This window comes from Lichenostomus cassidix, chromosome 4 (genome assembly GCF_008360975.1).
Source record: "Lichenostomus cassidix isolate B80296 chromosome 4, HeHo_3.0, whole genome shotgun sequence".
Lineage (NCBI taxonomy): Eukaryota > Metazoa > Chordata > Aves > Passeriformes > Meliphagidae > Lichenostomus > Lichenostomus cassidix.
Window position 1 is genome coordinate 3,357,481 of NC_139484.1, and position 23,906 is coordinate 3,381,386.

At 44.2% G+C, this 23,906-nt stretch overlaps 1 protein-coding gene across 2 annotated transcripts in view; it reads left to right on the forward strand.

The window, feature by feature from the left end:
* MAML3 (mastermind like transcriptional coactivator 3) overlaps positions 1-23,906 on the forward strand; it is a 242,736-nt gene that overhangs the window by 213,950 nt on the left and 4,880 nt on the right. The window contains exons 3-4 of one of the 2 annotated variants that reach the window (XM_085057634.1): positions 18,552-18,794; positions 22,163-22,250. In XM_085057634.1, coding sequence (XP_084913760.1) covers positions 18,552-18,794; positions 22,163-22,250 — 331 coding nt within the window. The remainder of the gene's footprint in view (positions 1-18,551; positions 18,795-22,162; positions 22,251-23,906) is intronic. The other variant, XM_085057635.1, reaches the window with a different exon arrangement.

The following is a 23,906-nucleotide window of genomic DNA, read 5'->3' on the forward strand; positions in this document are numbered from 1 at the left end:
AAGGAGGCAACCCATATCACTGGGGATTTCAGAGGCTCCCTTTTTCCATGGCTCACTAGGTGGGATGCTCAGAGAGGGACCCATGTTTGGGACAGGGCACACACGGAGCTCCCAGCCAGCTCCTGATTCCCCAAATACCAACTGATTCAGCCTGAAGAGCAGGGCATGTGCATAGCACTGATTCCCAAGAAGACTGTGCAGTCAGACTCAAAATAATTGGGCCTCCAAATCAGGATTTAGTCACTGGGAAGTGACTGCTGTGCCTGTAACTCAGCATGTAGCAGAACGAAGCCAAGCAGAAGTACTTACACCAGAAAGTTTTACTGCAGGAGTTTGCCCAACAGCCTGCTTTGTTCTTCACTGCAGAAAATAAAGTGATATCAATGTCCAGGACAGACCCCTTGTGATCAGGATTGAGAGCTCCTGACTTTACTACAGCTTTTCTTATTCCTTCCAAGGAGAGCACAGCTGGGAAATGTGGTTGAGATGTGATTTTTGCTAGTGGCTTCTACAACAGTGAGGCTGGACCATAGGATGGGGCCAGGGAGATCTCACGGGAAGCAAGAAAGGGAATGGGATTCTTGCAGCTGCAGAAAGATCACAGTCAGGATGCAAGTGCATTACAGACACTTATTCATCCACAGAGATACAACCAAAATATGCCGTTAGCACCAACTTCTTCAGAATTAGATTTATTTAGCTCTAGGTGCATCTGCATAGTTTTTCTCACGCTGTTCCATTTCTTCCTATTGCACATTGGTTTCTCATTGAGCATTTAAATAGAAAAGGTATCGAAGCTGATTTGGAAGATCACTAATTGTAGGTTGTTCCCTTTTTCACTATACATTATGAAAAAAATGTAGGAAGGAAATGTGAATGCTCAGCTAGAGGAGGTCACCAATAATCCATGCACCTACCAATGCCATTAGCTCCTTTGGATTTTGCACTGTAGGGGCCTAAATGAAATGTTCCCTAAATATAGCCATCTAACCTATGAAAATGAGTCAGCCAAACCTTCCTTCAGCTGAACTGCAGCTACCTGAGCATTCTGAGCAGTGGTAATAGAAAGCTGCAGTAAGGATGCTTTTTCCTTTTCTCAGGAGATTCAGCTTTACAAAGGATAAAGAATGAGGTATGGGAGATCTGCCATGTTTTCAGTTAAATAACTTCTAATATCACCTAAGAAGCAGCAGAGAGATTCTGTCATCCCATCCGCAATTTAGATTTGTGCAAAGCACAGTCTTGGTTTGGTGGCTGGGATTTTGGGTCACCAGTGCTCTGCCACTTACTGCTGTTTTTTCAGATCCACATATAACCTTGCATTGGCACCTTGAGAATGGTCAAATTCACAGTGATGGCAGGGTGTATTAATGAAGGGCATCATTCTTTGCAAACAGTAGTGTTTTTAATTAATAACTCCAATAGGACTTTTCTGAGATTTGCATTTTTCTATTCCATGTTCTTTTTAAGTTACTGAGACAATGAAATTACAAAGATGAAAGTGGGGGCAGGGGGAACCCAACTCAAAGTCTGGAAAATAATTGCTGCATTTTTTTCCAAAAAAAAGACTGTAGTCTTCATTCCCATTAGTGATAGCTCAAACAAGACACCAGAGTTGAGTGGCAACTGCACCAATTAGCAATGCTGCTGTTGGTTTGTGAATTGCATGTGAAATGTAGAATTTGTCCAGAAGTGCTAATGCAAATTGCTCAACAAAAATGTGCCCTCTGTGTCAAGTCTTTTCACTTGTTCTGACACACTGATGTCTCCCCAGATTTCTCTGATCGGCAGATCCCTCTCTCAGTTGACAGCTACCAGAGCTCATAAAGTAATGGAAATATTTCTTATTGCCATTAGCTGTATCTCTTCAAGGAGGGCTCCAAGCCAGCACCAGCTACTTGCTATACAACATAATTCTGACTTTTATTTATAGGGTGTTGGACTTCACATTTCCAGATTTAAATGCTAAAAGCCCAGTGAACGCCTAAGATTTTACCTGCACAGGAGCTCAAAGACCTGGTTATCTTCCACAACAGTAATTTGGTTACTTTGCATGTGTTCAGCATCCCTTGTTATTGTACACGGTGATAACCTTTGTGCCATGCTGGTGGGGGCTGAGTTACGACTGCCGTGGGAACTGTAACTTAGCATTTCCTGGCTTTTTCAGCACACAATCACTCATCCTTATATTTTGTCCTTTAAAAGAAGAAGTAAAGCAAGGGCACAGTGAAATGTTGGTGTTTTCACACCTACAGAATGTAAAATAGTGTATTTAGCTGTATGCAGATTGATGTTGTTTTTGTTACACTACTTGTTGCACCTCTGAGCCATGGCCCCAGTTTAGGAGTTTCATTTTGCTGGGCTCTCTGCAGATGCTGGATGTAAATGTGTTTCCTTCCCCACAAAGACTTCTAACCGAAGAGTAAGATAAGAGATAACGCCAGGAGACAAATACACCAGGGAGTAAAAGGAAACAGAAGACTGCTGGACATCATGGAGACAGAAACTTCTACAAATGTAACTATGCTGGGGGCAGAGTTCAGGGTCAGATTCGTATGATTTGGAGAATCTCCTCCCAACAATGAGATCCAGCAGGGAAGAAAGCGTGAAAGCACTTCTAGCTAAAATGTAACATGTGGAAAAGAGTGGGTTGTGATGGGGTGACAGAAAGTCTCAGCAGTGAAAGAGAGATGATGTGTGAGGCAGCATATGCTGCAGCTGAATTTGGGAGCAAAGGAGGTTGTGGAAATCCAGAGGAAGGGGAATCCAAGAGAGGGCTGCAAGGAGAGAGGTGGCACAGGCAGGATGACAGGCAAAGAAAATGAGCAGGACAGCTGAACCTGGGCTGTCTACAAGCAGGGTAAGATTGCAAGTGTCAGGGTGCGAGGCAGTGAGCCTGGCTGTGGGACTGCACAGAGCATGGGGACACAGATAACAACCAGACCACGGGCTGAGTGACAGCCAGGCCATGGCGTTGCCCCACAGGGACTGCAGGGACAGGGAGGAGAGCAGGCCTAGGGAGTAAGATGAGAGCCTACTTTGAGCTTGAGCTGACAGATAGCCACATGACAATGCCACAGGCAGGGCATGAATTTAGTTGGATCAGATGGGAAGTGGACAGGGACAGAGAGGCAGGTCGGTGAGTCGCTGGTGCAGAGAAGGTTCCTGAATGCGTACAGAGGGAGAGCTCACTCTGAGAAATGAGGGAGAGGGAAAGGAGACAAGGGATGAGGACACAGCCACGGGACAGCAGCAGGTGGGAGGGTGAGCAGTGATGAACTAATCTGAGTAACCCTGAGCAAGAAAATGAAGGTGGTGGAGTCAAGTGCGAGCACTTGGGAAAGGAGGACCAGATTTCCAGAAGGAGCTGACAGGCTATGACAGAGCCTGGCGTAGTGCAGAGCTGCAGCCAGACAAAGGATATTAGAAACTCTGTGATTCTGGTTCTGTGACAGGAGAGATGTGAAAACCTGTTTGGAAAAGAATCTGTTGGAGATGGGGCCTAAATTCAGTTTAAATCATATAAATCATCATCAGCACACTGTCTTGCATGGGAGAGAGGAGATTTATGTGCTTTTGCAGTTTGACAGGCTTTAAGACAGCTAGTTCCCCAAGACTTAGTCCCGTTCGCAAGATTCTTTGATATCTGGCTGATTTGTCTAAAAATACCATTTATTTGACACAGAACATAATAAACATACAAACATAGAACAGATTGACACACATAAACACACAATGAATACATAATTGCAACACTATGGTAGCTAAAAATGCAATTATGGGGTAAAACCTTGCTTGAACTATAAAGATAGTTAAAAACGCAAGAAATGCTTGCTTGAACAATAATGCAAGTTAAGAAATGCTTGCTTGAGCTAGCTGAAATGCAAGTTAAGAAAGATACCTATAAGTTAGCCGGAATAATACAATTTAGGAAACTCAATGATCTCACCAAATCCAGTTTTTGGAGCTGGAGATACATCAGCGTCCTCACTCAATCCCTCGGGAAGTAACCGCACAGCTTGCGTCCAAGCTGAGGGGAGAAACTTTTCTTCACGCTCCAGTATCCATGTACAAAAGCTTCTGATTTTACTGAGTTTTTCGTGGTGTTTTATAGGGAAAAGAGTGTGTATTTGCGGTCACCTGAAAATTACTCACATTCTCTCAGTGTCTCGCTCTGAGTTCCAGACGCCAGCACTGATAGTCAGGATTAAGCCATTGACTTAATCTGAGCCATCGATCTTGGCTAGCAATCAGGGAGAGAGAGAAGGGGGGGGTGTCTGTCCTGCCACAATCCACCCCTGTGACCCAAAGACACAACTCTTACTTCATGAAGTGACAGTGCAGGTGTCTCTTGCCTCCATGCTATAAAACGCACTCACGTTCTTTAACTTAGGTTTTATTGTTAAATTTTTTTTGGTATACATTGTGTTTCCAAAGTTGTATTATTTTCTATTGGAACTTTGACTATGTTAATAGGAAGCATTTGCTGTTGCTTCAGTTTATGGGCTCATGTAGTAGATTATGTAGCAAAATATATATAAAAGAAACATTAGTAGTAACAAGTAAGGGATTAGTAAATATGACATTAAATTCAGAATGTCCATAGTAATTGGAGACAATTTAACAAGTTATTTATGTTGATATAAGTTCATGTAGGGTAGATTATTTCCACTCCTTGAATCATAGGAGGATGTGATGCAGATCAGGAACGAAGAAGAGTAGTTAATGGTTGGCGATTCTTTTAGTTCAGTCTTCTTCTTCAGTGTTTCACCTGTTTTGCTTAACATGTTAAATGTTAGACAATTTTACAACATTTCAAAGGAATACACATACACATATTAATTGATTTGATTGTCTCAGGGGAGTTAAAGATGTAATGAAAATTATTTGTTTTATTTATTTGGAAGATAATTCCATTTGGGAATTTATATTTTATTTTGGAAGAATCAAAATTGATTCTGTAATTTGAATTATATTTTAGGATGAAATTTTTCTCACTGTGACAATCAGAGTTATAGATATACTAAGGTAATACTTGCAGAAATTAGATAAGATGTATATATATACACAAAAACATTATTTGAAATAATAAGATCATTGAATCATTTAGTACTCCAATAGTACTAAATAAGGTTTTCTTTTTGAGGCTTTTCTTTTTAGAGAAGATGGTCATCATTTGATCTATATATTTTTGTTGGTTCTAATTTTTGCAAATTTTTGGTATACAATTTATATATTATTAATGAACATTAATATTAGAAAATTCTTTTAGCTTTATTTTTACAAGCTAGTAGTGTTTTATATTGTTTGGAATAGGCACACTAGTGTGTGGTTAACATGCCTGTCTTAGCTATGTTGAGATATGAATGACACTTGAAATAGATTTTTACTATAATTTTACAGTTACATTTAGGTAACTTCATTTTTTGGTGTGAAGCTACTTTTGGTGTTCTTTAGACATCTGTATATACAGAGGCTTTAAAAATTATTAGGGTTTTGTTACAATTTTGTTGAGATGGCTGATTAGCCATAATGCATTACTGTAAATAATAACTTGTAAGCATGAGAAAAATGCAAACAATATTACAATGAATATTTTAGTTACAGTAAACTCATTAGTTACTATGCCGTCCAGTATGGTTTCTTTGTCTGGAGCTGGCTTCTTTGCTTGCAGGAGTTCAGGAGGTTTAATTCATTTCTTTAGCTGTGTAGGTAGTAAACAGCTTTTTCTTGTTGCTTGACAAGATTTCTTCTCTTGTTGCTTGAGTAGCTTTTCTTTTTCATTCAGGTACACCTAGCTTTTATCTGGTGAAAGTATACTTAAACATTCAAGGTTAATAGAGCGATGAAATCAACACGATTTAAGCAATCATAGATACGTTTTCTTGAGAATTGTTATTCTCCTTTTGGCCTGTAGTTGCAAAACACGTCGCTATTTTCACTGCTGTCAGATGGAGGCAGTGCAGGGTGGTTTGCGAGGAAATAGAGTCTTGCTCTGAGCAAAACTAGATTTGTTACAGGGGAAACACTCATTGGGAGTTGATTTTATGCTGGTAGTTATAAGAATCAGCAGCTATTTAGGCCATGGGCCCTCGAGCATTTGTTAGCATCATTGGTACAATCCCGATTTGGGATAGATTTTCAAAATTATTCAATGTGTGGTTATTTGGATGCGTTTTAACTCAGTTTATTTGGATTTTTTTTTTTTGATTTCGAGCTTCAGCTAATAGCCATTTTTAATTTTTTTCCTGCTAAACTGCTTTTCTCACTTACCTGCCATTCAGCACTTGCTACTGACACAACCACTGTGCAACTCCAGCCCACACAGCACAAAAGTTTACACACACTTTCCCTGTTCCTTTCTTTATTGCTAGCAACACAGCTCTTAACTCTCTCACTTATACACTTTCCAAAACTTTCGTTCATATTCAATATTCAGAGTCACTGCTCTGTACTTTATACACAACACCAATACGTTTGGCTGAAGCATTAGTAAACTATACACTTTTAATTTAGAATTTAGGGTAAGCCAGGACTATTTGTTTGCAAGATTTTACTGGGTCTGGCTTTGTTTGGAAAAAACTTAAACATAATTGTTAGATGTTTTAGAGATTTTACTCTAAATTATTTTTAATTTTGATATATAAGGTGATGTAGTTAGTTGCATTAATTTAATTAATTTTTACTCAATTATTTATTAAATTTATCATCTCACAAACTTATAGAGTTTGTTAGAACTGAAGTTTGTAGAAACAACAATTTAGATCTTTTAGTAAAACTAAATTTTCTTTCTTCTTTACGTGTTAATGTTTGCTCACAATCTACGTGGCACCAATTTAAAATTGCTAATTAATTAATTATATACTTTTCTGGTTTTCTTCCTTGATTAGATAGCTTTTAATTACTTATTAGTATATTTTTTAGTTTAAAACTAAACAACTCTGATTTTAAGAGTTTAAAATACATGTTGCAGTGGGTTTTTTTTCTTTTACTTACTTTTTCTTGTAATGTAGAGAGAGAGATATCTCTGCTTTTAGTATGCAAATGAAGTTAGCTTGGAGTGAGGGACAGGAAAACTGGTTTTGCAGCTTTCTCTTCTACTAAGAAGTGGCTTCTAATTGCCCTTTGTCTTATCAATGGCTCATTTGCATTTTAAAACTTAGCTTTGGCTGTTCCCGGAATAGCCCTTGTGGGGGAAGCATCTTAGTTGCTTCACTTTTAAACCAAACAGGTAAAGTAAAAAGAAATTATGTTTCCCTTTGCAACTGCTAAAATCTAGCACAAAAAGGGCACAGGAGTTTTTAAGGGGATGTTAGAGGTATACAGAAAGAAGTATACAGAAAGCCAGGAAGATGTAGCATTTAAAAAAAACCGTTTTCAACACTCATTCTTTCTTGCTTCACTCTCACATTCACACCTTTTTATATCATACGGGCGTCCCCGAGATACATGTCGACATGATTTAATTTATACATTTTCACACACACTACATACACACGCCAGAGATTTTAAAGCATACTGATAATATACGGGAAGAAATTAGTAAATCCAGGAATTAGAGGTTTGTGAAAGGTATGTAGGAATGGGTGAGAGAGAGAGAGAGAGAGAGATGGGGGAGAGGGGGTTAGAAGTTTGCTAAGAGGTTTTTTTTTTCTTTGAAACGGAGGAGTTTGTTTCCCCGCTTCTTCCCCACACACTGTTTGTGCTAAAGAGATTTTCTTCTTCTTTTTAGAGATAGGGGTTTTTATGCTTTTGTGAGGATTCAATTTAACATTTGAATCATTAATTTTCATCAGAGTTTTTCTGAATTTTATAATTTTATTCCCAGGCGGGGTTATTAACTCTGGAATTTCTTTTATCATTTCTGTTTACTAATTACATGCAATTTTTAGATATAAAGCAAGTACATGAGAGATTCGTTAATTTCAGCAAGTTTTGTGCTTTATGTAATTTCATCAGAGGGTTTTTCCTCATTTTAAGCTAGTTTCTCACCAGCAGAGTGTAACATCTGTGTTTTGTAAGTTTTTGCTGAAGATTGTTTGTTACACATTTTGCTTATAGACAGAGGGCTGATAGATTTTTTGCTGATTACCTAGGCCTTTGGCAATCGGCATTTAATCTATTTTTAGAGCGACCAGCACTCTCTACACCCAGTGTCATGATGGTTGCTTTAGGTTTCATATAAAATGGTTTGTTAGACGTAAGAGATAACAGAACAAAGAAGCTAAACACTCATATACTACACAATATAGTTACTCATAGCTATGTGAATTTTTGTGCCTCCGTAAAATAAGATGTTAGCTCTTTAGCTGTTAATTTCTTAAATCGTACGCCAGATATCCTGCCGACTACGCCATTTTGTCTTGCATGGGAGAGAGGAGATTTATGTGCTTTTGCAGTTTGACAGGCTTTAAGACAGCTAGTTCCCCAAGACTTAGTCCCGTTCGCAAGATTCTTTGATATCTGGCTGATTTGTCTAAAAATACCATTTATTTGACACAGAACATAATAAACATACAAACATAGAACAGATTGACACACATAAACACACAATGAATACATAATTGCAACACTATGGTAGCTAAAAATGCAATTATGGGGTAAAACCTTGCTTGAACTATAAAGATAGTTAAAAACGCAAGAAATGCTTGCTTGAACAATAATGCAAGTTAAGAAATGCTTGCTTGAGCTAGCTGAAATGCAAGTTAAGAAAGGTACCTATAAGTTAGCCGGAATAATACAATTTAGGAAACTCAATGATCTCACCAAATCCAGTTTTTGGAGCTGGAGATACATCAGCGTCCTCACTCAATCCCTCGGGAAGTAACCGCACAGCTCGCGTCCAAGCTGAGGGGAGAAACTTTTCCTCACGCTCCAGTATCCATGTACAAAAGCTTCTGATTTTACTGAGTTTTTCGTGGTGTTTTATAGGGAAAAGAGTGTGTATTTGCGGTCACCTGAAAATTACTCACATTCTCTCAGTGTCTCGCTCTGAGTTCCAGACGCCAGCACTGATAGTCAGGATTAAGCCATTGACTTAATCTGAGCCATCGATCTCGGCTAGCAATCAGGGAGAGAGAGAAGGGGGGGGGGGGTGTCTGTCCTGCCACACACACTCAATAAGCTTAGAGCTGACAGTGAGAAGAGATAGAGAGTAAAAGCTGGAGAGTGACTAGGAGTCAAGGGTTGGTTAGGTTTTGTTTTATTTTTTAAAAAACATTAAGATAAAGCATGCTTATGCTGCAATGGGAGGGAGCAAGAGGAGAGTGAGATATAAAAAAGGAGAATGGAGATGGGGGCAAGAGAGATGAGAAGAGAGGACCCAGTGAGGTTGCGAGGGCAAGCAGAGGGGCTGAGGACCACTGATGAGGCCACCTTCTCTGTGGTCAGGAGAGCTGGGCAGGATGGGAAGTGGGAGTAAAGGGATGTCATGTCTTGCTTTAATTCTCTCATGGGAGAGATCAACACAATCCTGTGCAAAAACCTGTCTCCAGTAAAGGCAGGGTTTCAGAAATTAGTCAAAGGCTGCAAAAAGGCAGCTGGGATTGCAGTTGGGAGGGCTAGTTAAGCTGGCAAAGATGAGTATGCATATGGAAGATGGCAGCATAGAAGGAGGCAAAAAAGTATTCATGGTGTGGAGGAAGTAAAAAAAAAAAAAAAGAAAAAAAAAGGGGGAGGAAATTTAAAGCTTAAGAGGTATAAAGGCTATCCAGAAAGCCTCAGACAGCATTAATGAGGGCTTGATCAGCAAGGCAAGCTATGCCTTAGAGACCTGGAAGTCTAGGGATAAAGTCAGTTCTTCTAAAACCTGAGCTGAGTTAGGCCTTGTAAAGGAAATTAATTCAATTGAGGGGTTTTCCTTTGTCATATAAATAAAGAGGGAACCATACAGCATGGGACATGTTGAGGTTTAAGACCTTAAAGACAAGCTAGGCATAACCCAAATCAGAATACCTTATCTCAGTTTTCAGTAGGACTAAGATGACAGAGCATCAAAGTACAGGCCTGGTGGCTAACAGATACACAAAGACCACATCCAAGGGCGAAGAAAAATCAAAAGAGCTTCATGTGCTGGAACAAGGTGATCTGGGTTGCTTGGATTCAAGTATGTTAAAAGAACTGGCTAATGAAATCCTATACCTGTTGTGCCACCTCAGCCAGCTTGGTTTATCAGCAGCTAGTTATGTGAAACCACAGCAAAGATCCTGTGGCTTTGCCAGGCAGCTGCAGTGGAGGACCACTTCCCTTGGCCCTGCTGGCTACCTCATGGAAATATTTGGCTCTTGATTTAAGATGGAAATCCCACCTGCAGAGCGGCTGCACAGACAAGCACTTGCAAAGACAAGGGAGTTATTCCAGCTCTTTGAAGTCGCTGTCAGGCAGAGAAAGATCATTAAATTTATGCATGAATAGGTACAGATGACCATTCCTCATAAGCATTAATGCTTTTATCAGCCCCACTCATAATCTGCTGGAGCCCACCAGGGATCGGAGGTGCTGCATATCCACAGCACACTCTCCCTCTGTGTCCCATATGGGCACGGAGCAGGGGAGCAGAAGGAAGTCCTCACTTCACCCGACCCTGCTGGTGTGTGATCTCCCTCTCCTGAGGGCACAGTGTGAATTAGGGAGAAGAGAGCAGTGTGAAAGGAGCAGCTGAAAGCTGCAGATCACTCGCAGGCTGTGCCAGGAAATACCAAGGAAGAGAGTGCAGCTATACTGCAAGCACCAGGGACGTGTTGGACACACTCCCTGACCCCTCCCCACATTCCTGCCAGGCCAGAGGCTAGCCGCAGGGTCAGGAACAGTGCAGGAGAAGACCCTGGAGCCATGCAGGAAGAAAGCTACTTTGTGAGAGCCTTTGCCATACATTTTTCTGTGGATATTTTTTTGCCTTGGCAGAAGCAACACCGTGGGGATGATTGCAGCCTCTTCCCAATTTTTGAGGTAAGGTGCCTTCTGCATATGGGAAGGAGAGCACATGGCCCACTGTGTTTATTTCTCAGCCAGAATTCTTTCAGGCTTGCAAATTACATGCTGCTTTCTGAGGAGCAACACAAGTGCCAAGTCGGAATTTCTAAAAATGAAAGATTTCATTTATCACAGCACAGAGAAAAGGATCTGAAAAATGCCCTTAAGTGTGAAAAAATACCTTTTGTTTATACTCAAACAAAACAACCAAGAGGAAATTTAACAAAATTTCACCTAGAGAAAAAAAAAAAAAATCTCTGCAGTCATCCGCAGGAGACTTCAGACAGCTTCTGCCAGGCGTGAGCTAGAGCCAGGCTCTGTAAAATACCTCAACAACCAGTGAACTCCATGGGGTCCAAGGTGATAATGTGGTACAGGCTTGGGCCATTAGAAGAAAAGGGGCTGCCTGGTAATAGGGAGTGTTAACTGCTAGAGAGCTCCATTATAGCATCTTTGTCTTACACTTTTGCTTTTTCCTAGCCCCACATTTTTCCCTGTGTGTGCTTTTCTTTCTCTTATAGCATTTATTTTTATTGTGTCATTTTCCCTCTGTTCCCTCCTTTTCATTGGCCCTGTGTGACTGTTTGTTTAAACCATTTGCCTGCTTTCATCTTCCATTTTTCTTCTTTCCCTCTTCCCAGGGGCTCTCTAGCCATGATTATCCTTACACTTCACATTAGCTTTCCTCCCTCCTGCTCCAGGATGGGCTTGAAGGGGGCATTGATTAAAGCTAAAATCTGCGGCAGGAGAATTACTATCAGGCACCAGCTTCAGGGTCCAGTGGCCTCCATGAGCTAGCTCAGCTCTCACTCCGTTTTTCTCCAGGACCAGCTTCCAAAGTCCCAGGAAATCTGCCAAGACAGAGCCGAGTTGGCACCGAGAGGGCAAGTCACAGCTCCTCTAGAGTGGCTTTTGGAAGCCCTCAGCCATGGGAGAAGGCAGCAGGGATGTGACATGGAAAAGCTTTGGCATGGGCCAGGTTTTCAACTCCTTCCTCTTGCCTTTTGCTCCCCAAAGGTTCCCTCTTGCTTTCTGAGTGGTAGGGCAAACTGTGGAATGCTGTGATGGCTCAGCTTCATGCAGCAGTTTTTGAGGAGACTAATTACAGACTTCATAATATGCCTAAAATATAAGGTTGGGCACTTCAATGTTTCTTCAATCCCTCCCTGCCACCAGCCTTGCCTGGGGTCCAGTGCTTATTTCTCCCTTTCACCCCCTTTTTTTTTAATAGATATGGATATGAAGAGGTTATTTTAGTTTGAATTTGGACTGATCCAATTTTTTTTCTCCTAAAAAGATGAATAAAAATCGAAATTACAAGGAAAATAGTTATTTGAGATAAATGAATACTTCTGTCTCAGTGCACAAACCCAACCATTATATCCTTACACTCGATACCATGGTCTTAGCTGGTGAAACTAGGGATAAACAAAACTGAAAGTTGATTTCCCCTGCAAAGGTTTCTTTCTTGGGGGAAGGGAGAAATCACCAGAGCTATTATTTGTAAAAGAGGAAATAAGCCTGGGTTAATTAGGCTGGCTGAAGTTCAGTGGCATTCTGGTGAAATGCTACATTCCTGAATCCCATCATTCCTGAATCCCATAGTTGGTGCTCAGGGTTTGTGGAGTTATACCCCTGGGCTGCAGCAGATGTGGGTGTGTGGGAAGGCGCCAGCAAAACGACAGCCCCTTCTCCTCACAGGCTTTGAGAGGAACTTCTGCCAGCTTTAGCTCTTAAACAGTGTTAGAAAAATAGTTGCCCCTTTTAGAGCCCTTTGTTTACCTACTTCATTACCAGAAATTAAGACACTGGAAAATTCCTAGAAGAAAACAAAAATACACCGAAGTCTGACAGATCCTGTTTGTTCTGTGGACAGAAAAAACTGTATGGGAAAACACAGGGAGGAGAGATGCAGGCAAAGGGAGGTGAAAGGAAAACAAATTGGCTGCATGCAGAGGTCTGGTGTCAAACATCAGAGGGATCTTGTTTGCTCAGATACTGTATGAAAGACCATGGCAACCAGGGGCCTGGGGGGAGAGGAGAGCTTTGCAGCCCCTCCCTGAGGCTGGATGACAGAGAAAATAGGTGAAGCAATGTGCTCTGCTGAGCCTGCTGTTGGAGTTGGAGTTGTGAAGCAGCATATTCCATCCCTTCATCCTGTACACTGATTTTTCTGAGGCAAAAAACACCCCCAGAAGTACAAAATGAATGAATTTGTTATTCCCTTAGTCTATCAGATGGTACCATTCTGAGAAAGGTGGCTTTGCTGTGGACAGTCTGATTTAGAGAGAGGATTAAGATCCCTGCAAGGCACAGTAAGTAGCAAGGTTACAAGGAATTCAATAGAAATATTTCTGGGGGAGGATAGGAACATGCTTTCCGGCTGCCCTAAAAATGCGGGGTAGAGGTGATGTTTTACTGTGACCTAGCGTATGGAAAGGGAGTAATATTTTTGATCCCAGTAACATGTTGGAGACCCTTCTTAACACACAGACACACACACAGACATGCAGGCAGTGCCTGAGAGCAGAAGTGCTGCCTGTGTGCCCAGCAGCAGCTCGGGGCTGTGCAGAGGTGAGGGCAGACAGTACTGTTCTGCCTTGTACATCACAGCCATTCCACTGCACTAGTGTTGTGTTTATCCAGAAAGGCATTTGTCCTTGAAGACATCAAATTGTGGAGATCTGCCATTTCTGATGGGTAATGGAATCAGAGTGTAAAAAAAAGTGATTCTTCTTTCTGATTTGAATCTGTCTTCAGCTTCCAGTTCTTGTATCTGGTTTTGCCTTCTTCACTGGATAAAAGAGTTCTTTAAGGGATTTCTTCCCTCATGAAGGTATTTTTATTCACCATGGTCAAAGCATTTCTCCATTCTTTTTGTGGTAAATTAAATGGATTGAGCTCTTTAAGTCGCTCACTGGAAGGCACTTTCTGCCGCAAATCATTTTTGTGTCTTCCTTTTCTGCTCTGACTCTAAAATGCAGATGTCTGATTGTATACATTTTTCTAGTGTCATTCTTCTGATGCAGTACGTGGAATAAGTCACCTCCTGGCTTCTATTTGCTTTGTATATTCAAGGATTCCATTTGCTCACATGGCACAGAATGGCACAGGAAATTATGTCTGTTTGTCCTTTTTCACACATTCACACCCTGCTTTCCACTCTATGTTTTGCCTTTTTGGATAACGCTGTGTTCCAGGACGTGGAATACCCATTCTCTCTTGATTTCTACCAGTAGTTGCCTGGAACAACCCCCTTTCCCCTGAGGTGCCACTTTGCCCCCCTGGCCTTCAGCAGGAGCAGCACTAGCTCCTCCACATCCGAGGCTCTGAAATCAGGCTATGCACAGAGGGATAATGGGCAGGCTTGGCTGCCCCTGCCCGGTTCTTGGGGCTTCAGCTGGTAGTCGCTCTGCTTGTTCTGAAAGAAAATTGTGTGATTGCTTTTAGCTGCAGTTGGGGGATTGAATGACATGCAGAAGGAATAAATTGCTGCATGATAAGGAAGAGGCACATAAGATTTGAGACAAAGAGGAAAATCTTGTTTCCGCTCCCCTTTGTTATCTTTTTAAAGTCACTTATGTTTACTGTGCGTAACTCTGCATATCACACACTTTACTCTGAGCTCCTATGGAGTTTCCCATCACTCCAGTAGTGCCCTGGAAATACACTGGGAGGACACAGGATTTATCCTCCTGTTACTTAACTAAGGATTGGATTATCCACAGGGGGCAACTCCCGTGGAGATATTAAGTGAGCAGCCAGATCCCAGCACAAATTCATCTTACTGGGTGCCCTGCAGTGTTACAAACCTGCCCAGGTGTGTTATGCTGACCATTTGGAAACAGTAGCATTTTTTTGGCTCTGTGAATGGCAGCTCTTTTGCTCCTTCAATACCTGGTTTTGCTCCCGGGGCCAAGCTCTTGATTCTGTCCCTGGGCTGCCTTAAAAGTGGGCAGCTGAGGCTGCAGGGGCAGGAGAGCTCCCAGGAGGCTGAGCCAGGGCCAGCATGTGTTTGAACTCGGTCTGTGGCACAGCTGAGGGGCCTTGGCACCATCCTCCCTTTATGTAAGCAGCTCTTGGCTTCACCTGTCCCTCAGTGAGGACCCTGCAGTGGAGCTGCAGCACCACTGTTCCCAACTGAAATGCCTTTGCCTCTGCTCGAGCTACAGTTAGCAGGAGAGAGCTGTTTGTAGCCTGAGAGTAGCATACAGTGGCTTTGGGTGGTGTTAAAAAGAGCCAGAGTGAAAAATCAGAAATCACACTGTACCATTTTCCCAGATGTCACAGCCTGAGAACACAACCTGTGTTTCTCCTTCCATGACATCTTGTCACTCTCTTCAGGGACTACCTGCCCACAGAGCAGCCCCATACACATGTGCTTACATGCACACAGGAGCACAGGGCTCTGGGGGAAGGAGCTGGGCTGTCGCTGGGCTGCTGCAGATCCCTGGAAGTTACAGGGTGAGCCAAGCTGGGAGCATGAGCCACTGGGGACCAGCATGAGCAGCTGCAAAGGTGATTTGCAGCCACAGGCTGGATGCTGATGGGAGTGTATGGAGAGTGAAGCAAGAGGCAGTAGTGCCAGGTGGTGGAGAAAGGAAAATGCAGAGGCTGGTCAGAGGGTGTAGGAAGGAGAAAGGGATAGCAGGCAATGAAGAGGAGGAGGAGGAACAGGAAGTCTAGGGGCAGGAAGGCTCAGGGTGCAGTAGGAGGATGAGGGAGCTGGCAGGCAGGGCAAGAGCAAAGATGGTTGTCAGTGAAGCTTGGATTAGTTTGGTTTTGAAGCCCTGTGAGCTTGGAAGTGCTGTGTTTAGCCTGAGTTGCTTGATTTGGTGTTTGGTTCCCGCGAGGAGACTGCACCTGGGTCTGGAGCTGCCATGGCTTGTAAGAGGCAGCCCTGTAGAGCTCAGTGTTGCTTCCTTCATCCCCAGCTCCCTGCCACACAGCCCATTGCCAGGTGTCATCTCCACACACTCCCCTCTGAGGATAACAGTGCTGGGCTACAGAGATAAAGCTCTGAGGAAAGAGCTCTGCTCCAAGGTGCTAGGGAGCATTTCCCTGCCTGCAGAGACCTTTTGCCTGGTCTGTGCTCTTATTTTCTGAACAAACAACCCAAGGCTGCTCCCAGTGACCTCAGCAGGGCCTTTCATCATCACTGGGGAAGAACTTTTGTCCAAAAAAAAAAAAAAAAAAAAAAGGAAAGAAGAAATGTTCTGGGCAGGAGGGTGGTCTAGATGAAGAAGGCCTGGCTTTAAACCTGTTTAAACCAGAAACAGGAAGTTTTCATGATGTACCTCGAAATGACTAAACACACAACACTGGAAGTAACACCTTTGTACTAATCTTTGTATTTCCTTCAGCTGCTGCACAGTGCACCAGGCTCATGTCAGCTGGTGGGGCTCTTCTTAAAGCTTTCTTCCTTTTAAACTCTGAAATTAATTTATAACATAATCCAGCAGAGAATGGAGTGCTTTCTGCGTGGGGTGAGTTTGTCCCTCAGCCATACGCATGTGTGCATTAAGAGCCAGGTCAGGAGTTCTGTAGGAAGATTTTTTTTAAGGCAATTCAATGAGGACTTGGGCTGCAGCCCCAAAGGCAGCTGTGCACTGAAGCTCACAGAGGAAGCTCCAAGGGATGTCACTTCACGGCATGCCCTTCGGCTCCTGGGTTTTTCCCCCTCCTTTTCCTTTGCCTTGTAGTGGCTGCAGCAAAGGCTCCATTATTTGGCAGCATGGCATTGCTTTTGTCTATAAATGGAAGCAGTTGGCCCATCTCCCAGTATAACACAGGATAGTCCTGTGCATCAGTTATGCAATCGGTAGCTTGATGACTTCATCAAAAGCCGGGGGAGGGCCAGGGGGTGGTAGGAAAAAGCCTTTGCCATCAGCTCTGCTGGAGACAGCCAGTGAATGTGTGTGTCCCCAAAGCAGAGAAAGCAGGGGCTCAGCGACAGGGGTGCGTGAAGGGCTCAGTGCTGGAGCAGCTGGGGGATCCTTAGCAATTCTCTGACCCCAGCCTGGGGGACACCCTGCCACTGCTGCAGCCCTCAGGATGCTGCAGGGACCATGCTTGACCAGGTTGTAAAGTGCAAAGTGCGGTGTGCGATGGGACTGGGAGAGAAGTGGAAAGAGAAACAGGGAGGGAACTTTCAAACTGGGGTTGATGTTAAAAGGGGAAAGAACCTAAATACGGGAGAGCTGCCTTTCAGCAGAGAGCCCTTCAGGGAGTATTTGTGCCAAGTAGAGATGTGGACAAATCATTTTTGTTATTTCCTCAGAAGGGTCCTTGAAAAGCTGACCTTCACACAGAAAGGCTGATCTACATTTCCCAAGCTACACTTCAGAGCTGAACTTAACCCTTGCCCTGACTGGGTTGGGGTGGGTACTGCAATATCACCTTTCTGTAGGTTTCGGATCACACAGTGACTGACATAATTCAAACCCCCAGTGAGGCAGGTGAAACTGAATCTCACCCTGGTAGGCTTTGCACAAGGGATGCTAAAGTGATTCAGGTCCTTTCCATCAAGTTGGTGATTTTGAATGAGTACCTGTCATCTCTATTCATCAATTAAAGAGGTTCTACGGGCTCTTAACACCCGAGACAGAGACGGGGCACGCCGGTTTTTAAACACGGCATTAGGGACGGCCTGGTGCCGGGTGGGGAGCGCTGGCGGTGTCATGAGCCCCGTTTGCCCTGGCAGCGGGACAGCCTCAGGGTGGGCGGGAGCGGCTTGGGAGAACACAGCCGACGGCCGGGAATGCTCCCCGGAGCTCCCTGGAAAACGCCGACCCCGCTCGGCCCCGCTCGGCTCGGCCCCGCTCGGCCCCGCTCGGGTAGGGCCGCGGGCGGGCAGCGCCCCCTGCCGGCGGCGGTGGCGCCTGGCGGGCTCGGCTCATCCCGACCCTCATCCCGACCCTCATCCCGTCCCTCCGCCGGGACGCGGGTTGAGGTTTCCCCCCCTGCCTTCCGTCGGAGCTTTTCCCAGCACTAAAAGGCAGCAAATTGGATTTAGAACACTAAGAGAGAGTGAGGTGTGTGCAGGGAAGGCGCTTTCCCTGCATCTTTCCAGCCACACACACTGGTCCAGTGCTGCAGGATTGAAATCTTGAATAAACACATCAAATTTAAATCCTGAGGTTCTGGAGAAGGAGCATTAATGCTGCCAGCTCCTACTATTCATTGTCTGCACCTAAGGCCTTGGCTCCTCAATCCAGAGGGCTGTGTTAAATTGCTGTTATAAAGAGAGGCAAATGGAAAGGGAGAGAAAATATACTTGTCTCCTTGAGAAGGGAGAAAAGTTTAGGAAAACGTGACTCTGAAGCATGAAAAAACCTTGGCACACAACTTCATTATTTCCTTATTAATGAGTTACAAAGTGCTTCAGCTTTACTTGAAGGGCTTTGATTTTCAGGAGAAAAGAGGAACCTGCTCCCTTGTGGGAAGCATCTTTCCAAGGACTCCCTTTCTCCAGGCTCCAGGCTTCACCCACAGACTCAGTGCCTCTTCAGCTTGGTGAGCTGTGTTCCCTTGCCTGTGGAGCACCCCACTGATGAGGCCTTCCCTTTCTCTTGGCACAGGAGCACCAGGTGGGATTGTCGCGGCCCACAGGGCCCATGCAGCCGTCTGTCCCGGTGGGCTCCAGCAGCGTGGTGACAGGCACCAGCTCTGGGGGGCCCTTCCTTGGCAGCCAGCCCCAAGCGGCCATCATGAAGCAGATGCTGATCGAGCAGAGAGCGCAGCTCCATGTGATGGAACAGCAGAAACAGCAGTTTCTCCGAGAGCAGAGGCAGCAGCAACAGCAGCAGATCCTAGCAGAGCAGGTACAGTATCCATCTGTCTCCAACACATGTTGGGATGAGCATGAGCACTACAGATGGTGTAGCACCAGCCCTCCCTTCTAGATTTGGGAATTTTTTTTGTGGCTCTTGTTGGGGTATTTAAGCAATGGTTGTCAAAGAAGAGGCAATTTGTCAGTCCTACAATTAGCTTGGTAAATATTACCCATGTTCCCAGTGGTGGGCTTGACAGTCACGTGGGATTTTAGGCACTGGAAAAGTTAGCTCTTTACATGGCACCTAATGGTGCATTTACTCCAGCAGAAGCAGACTCAGCTGCAGTTTCAGTCACAGGTCCTCTCCCCTAGCTCTGAGTATGGTCTTGTACTGGCAAAATCTGTGCACAGCTGCACAGGGATCTGGGACAAAGAATGGATGTGGGTTAAAAGAAGCCTTAGCAGAGAAAAAAGTTAGTATTTACCCAAAACAATTCCTTAATTTGGTTTTTTGAGTGCCAATAGGAGCAATTAGGTCATACAAGGGAAAGACAGCAGCAAGAGGAAAACCAGAGACTGAAGTGGGAGAACAGTAAAACCGCCTGTCTTGGTTTGAAAAACAGGTGTCTGCCAAGCAAGGTGGGAACCTCCCTTGGAATGGAGAATATGATGCCCTTCCCCCAAATTATTATAACTTTGAAATTAGGGGGGTTTCAGGCAAAGCAATGTGAAAAGATTAACAATTCTTGACTAGTATTTGTAAGAAGGCAAACAAACAACATCAAACAAACAACAAGCAGCCCAACCCAGCAGCCCAGCACTGACCGTCTCTGGGCTCTCACACACCCTGCCCTGCGGTGCAGTTCCGCTCACAGCCGGCAGGGGCGCTGTTGGCTCAGGCCGGCAGGGCAGGAGCCATGATTCCCCCGCGGCTGCAGGGGGCGCTGTGGCGCGAGGGCAGCTGAGTCTCCCTCAGTGGTAATGGCGGCCGGGCTGGATGGCGGGATGGGCTGGGGCAGGGACTGGGAGCAGCGGCTGGATGGCGGGATGGGCTGGGGCAGGGACTGGGAGCAGCGGCTGGATGGCGGGATGGGCTGCGGCAGGGACTGGGAGCAGCGGCTGGATGGCGGGATGGGCTGCGGCAGGGACTGGGAGCAGCGGCTGGATGGCGGGATGGGCTGCGGCAGGGACTGGGAGCAGCGGCTGGATGGCGGGATGGGCTGCGGCAGGGACTGGGAGCAGCGGCTGGAACGGCAGGGCTCACCCGCGGTAGCAGCCAAGAGGCGGCAGGAGCTCCACAGCTGTAGCAGGAGCCGCAGGGTGCCCCGGCAGGCACGGGGTGTTGGGTTGGCGTGTAGCACAAACCCGGAGCAGTAGCAGAGAACACAGCGGGGCTGAGCAGGGATCACTGCCCTGGGCAGCTCAGGCGGTGGCTGGGCCTGGGGCAGGCTGTGCTGAGATGGGACAGGACGGGATGGCTCCCGGCAGGGGACAGGGCTACTCCGGTCCTGCTTCCTGGTGTGGCACACGCTGGCTCTGAGCTCCCAAACAGCAGAGAAACGAGCCAGTAAGCCCAAGTGCCGAAGGAAAAGAAAAAGAAACAGGCAAAACGCACGATGCAACAGTGTCTCTGCTAGAGAGACCATGCTGCCGGGCTAGCCCAATAGCCCGCTTGGCAGGAAAGGGCTGAGTTGCCCTTTCTCCTGCCCCAGCTCTCACAGGAAATCCCGGGCTGGCTCCCACCTATCACTATATTCCTGGAGCCAGGGGATCATCCCAGACACAAAACAAAAAGAGAAAACAAAGAAACAAAAAACACAAACCAAAAAACCGAGAAAACAAAATTTAAAACCCACCACAAATGTAGTATGGGATAAAAGAACATGCCCAAGACACCACATCTGGCAGTGGCAATGTGGAAGAGATGCACTGGAGCTATCACCTGGCCTCCTGAGCTCCTGGGCTTTGCAATATGGATGTTAAACTACCCAGTCTGAATGGTGGTGTGTGCTTAATTCACCTGTAGTTTTAAAGCAGCCCAGAAAAAAGCCAGTGGAAAGTCACACCATTGAGTTCCTGCAAGATCATACCCAAGTTTAAATCTGCAGTCCCATAACATTACTTAGATAATACTCTGGTAGGTCAGCAGTTGCTTTAAGCTTGGCTTCTTCCTCTCTTGCTAAGGAAAAACAGCTTAAGACTGTCTGCTTCAATTTGTGTTCGAATACATGCATGCTGTGTAACCACAGAAATACAGATTGCCTCCCTCCCTTCTCTTGTTACTCCTGAGAAAGAGAAAAATATACTCCCAGCGAACAGGAAGGGTGCTTCTAGAAATATTTCGGATAAAGATGCCTGAATTTGTTCAAGTGTGAACAAGTGCGCAAGAGTGAGGACACAGTAATGCATCCTGTGGATTGGACCAATTCACATGCTTAAAGCCAAGAGCCAGTCAGTGACTTGGCTGCTGAAGGCAAGCCAAAAAATGTCAAAAAGCCACCAGACTGAGGCTGTCAACTGTGCTGGCAGAGATTATAATTGGCAAAGTCACAGTCCTCAGGCTCCTATCTTTGGGGTAGTTTGTGCCTAACAAGGTTCCCTTTTTTTTTTTTTGATAGTTTGTAACACATACTTGTGAATGCAGGTATTAGTACTTCCTTGTTTTCCATCTCTGCCATTCTTGTACCTTTGTTACACATCCTTGGTTTTGGACACAATATTTGTACAGCTGCAGATGATTCTCCAAGACATGTCTTTTCAGTAAGTGCTCAGTTGAGTACACCTTAGCATCTGAAAGCTCTGTTTTTATAATCAGCCCTTGATTCTGTTTTAAAATATTCACAAGTATTCATGGAAAACAACCACAGAGGAGCAATGTGGTCTGGATCAAGGGAGCAATGCATTTTGCAGTTGCCACTTCCCAAATATTGTTCATTGAAGCCTCCTGAAGACAGGAGGAAATATGCCTTAGTATCCATTTCTGTTTTGGCTCGGGAATGTTCCTAGGCTGCAGTGCTTGGGTCAGGATGCAGTAATCCTTGGAGCTGAATGTTTTGAGTAGAGATATGGAGCAAAGTCTTGCACCAGGAAAACAAACCTCTGGACCTTGACAGAACGGAGGGAAGGAAAGTGTGTGTGTGTGTGTGTGGCTACAGTTGCCCTTAGACTAGGTGAGCAAACTTAGTTCACATCCTTTCTGCCTGAAGACAGTTAAGCTCATGCTGTAGACGTCAGAAGGATATGGCTGTACATAAGGAGGGATGATGCTGGCCTCGGTGCTTGTTCCTTTTTGAGCCAAAAAGAGTCTTAGTGCTGAGTAGCCCAAGTGCTAAGAGCCACTGCAGTTCTGCAGTTTTGCCACCAGTCCATTAACTAATTAATCATCTCTTCTACTTTCTTTCCCTCCTTCATTTTCAGCAGTTGCAGCAGCAGTTACATTTGCCTCGTCAGCATCTGCATCAACAGCGAAGCCCGTATCCAGTGCAACAGGTCAATCAATTCCAAGGTAAAAGTCAAATTATTTTTCCTGTTTTGGAGTCAATGCCCCTCAAGGTAGCAGGTGTGTGAAAGCTTGTGCAGTTTGTGAAGACCAGGATTTAAGCAGTGTGCCAGAAGAGGAACACAGGCTGTTGCATGTACCACATATTTTACTAAAGGGGAATGCCCAAGTTTGCATATTCAGTTGTTTACATTTTCCTTTCTGCTCCCTTCAATGAAAACTGTCTTTTTTTTTATTTGACATTTGTTTTACCTCTACTCTTATGGTGCTTTTTTTTTCTTGATAGCATTTCTGACTGTATCTTGAGTTTGCCACTGCTTCATTCCCCACTTTATCTAATTTGATGAGCAGAGAATTTCAGAGAGGTCATCCTTATCTGGAAGTGACTGATAAATGTCTGGTGTGGGAAACACAGTGAAATATCTGAGATGCAAAGAGAGATTTTTTTGTGGTCTCAGAAAAAGCACAAGTATTTTCTTTATGTGCTCTTAGGTTACTGAAGAATGTAAGTGCACTCATTTTGGCTTAGGAAAATAAGTTAATTCTGAGCTTTTTAGGTGTAAAGCATCAGCTGAATGTCTTCACTAACCGTGATTTCTATACAGACATGAAATGAACATACACTTGTGCTCTATATTCATGACAGTGTCAGGTAGCTGCAAAAGAAAACAAGGGAGGCAATTCTGGACAGTTCACATTGCTGTTCTGGTTCCCAGGACATGAACAGGCAGCCACATCTGCTGGCATATATCAGGGTGTCTTCTTCCGATCACCTCCTCATTTTTATCTTTGACTCCATAAGTTCTGTATGAAATTACTCTTTTCCCCCAATAATTAATTTCCAAAATGAAGAAGTGTGTGTGCATGGCATGCACTGAGATCCACACATACAATCTCTCTGCATTCATGCTTCTTTGAAACATTGCCTTTGTATGTATTATTTAAAAGAAACAGTAAAGAGAGTTTAGACTAATCTGAGAGAGCAAGGAATTCATTTTCATAAATGAACTAATTTAAATTGTTCACCATTTTTCCCTTTTAGTCACATGAATGTAATCCAATGCAGTAGGTTAAGTGTAAATGAGACCAGAAGGTGGCCCAAAATCTTAAAATCTGTTGCATCTCTCTTTTAACTACTCATTGTCTGATCTCCTGTCTCTTATGCCAAGCAGAGTAGTTAACAAAAGTAGTATGTCAACCTCCTGCTGTTAGTGACTCCTTTGGAGCTTTTCAACTGCCATTTTCAATTAAAAAATAGCTAAAGTTGCATTACGTTTTTAACATTATCTGTATCTTAAGCACTTGCTGGAGTCGTCGTAAAAAGACTCTTTCTAATCATGGAAGGAGATGATCTAAATTAAGAAAAATCAAGGGGACACCAGTGACAATCATTAAGAAAGCAGTTTGATAGCATGAATAAAGTAAAAGCTGCCACTACATGTGGCCTGTTCCAGTGAGATCCAGATGGTCTCTCTTCATGCTACAAAATGTTTCATTTATCTGTGTGCTGGAGCTAAAAGCACCCACCAGAAGCTTGTGGTGCTGCAGCAAATAGAGTTGTAGCCATCCTCTGCATTATGTAATAGAATAACATGTATAGAAATGACTCTTTCTTTATCCAGACCCATTTCTCACGGAAACCAAGCCAACATCAATAACAGG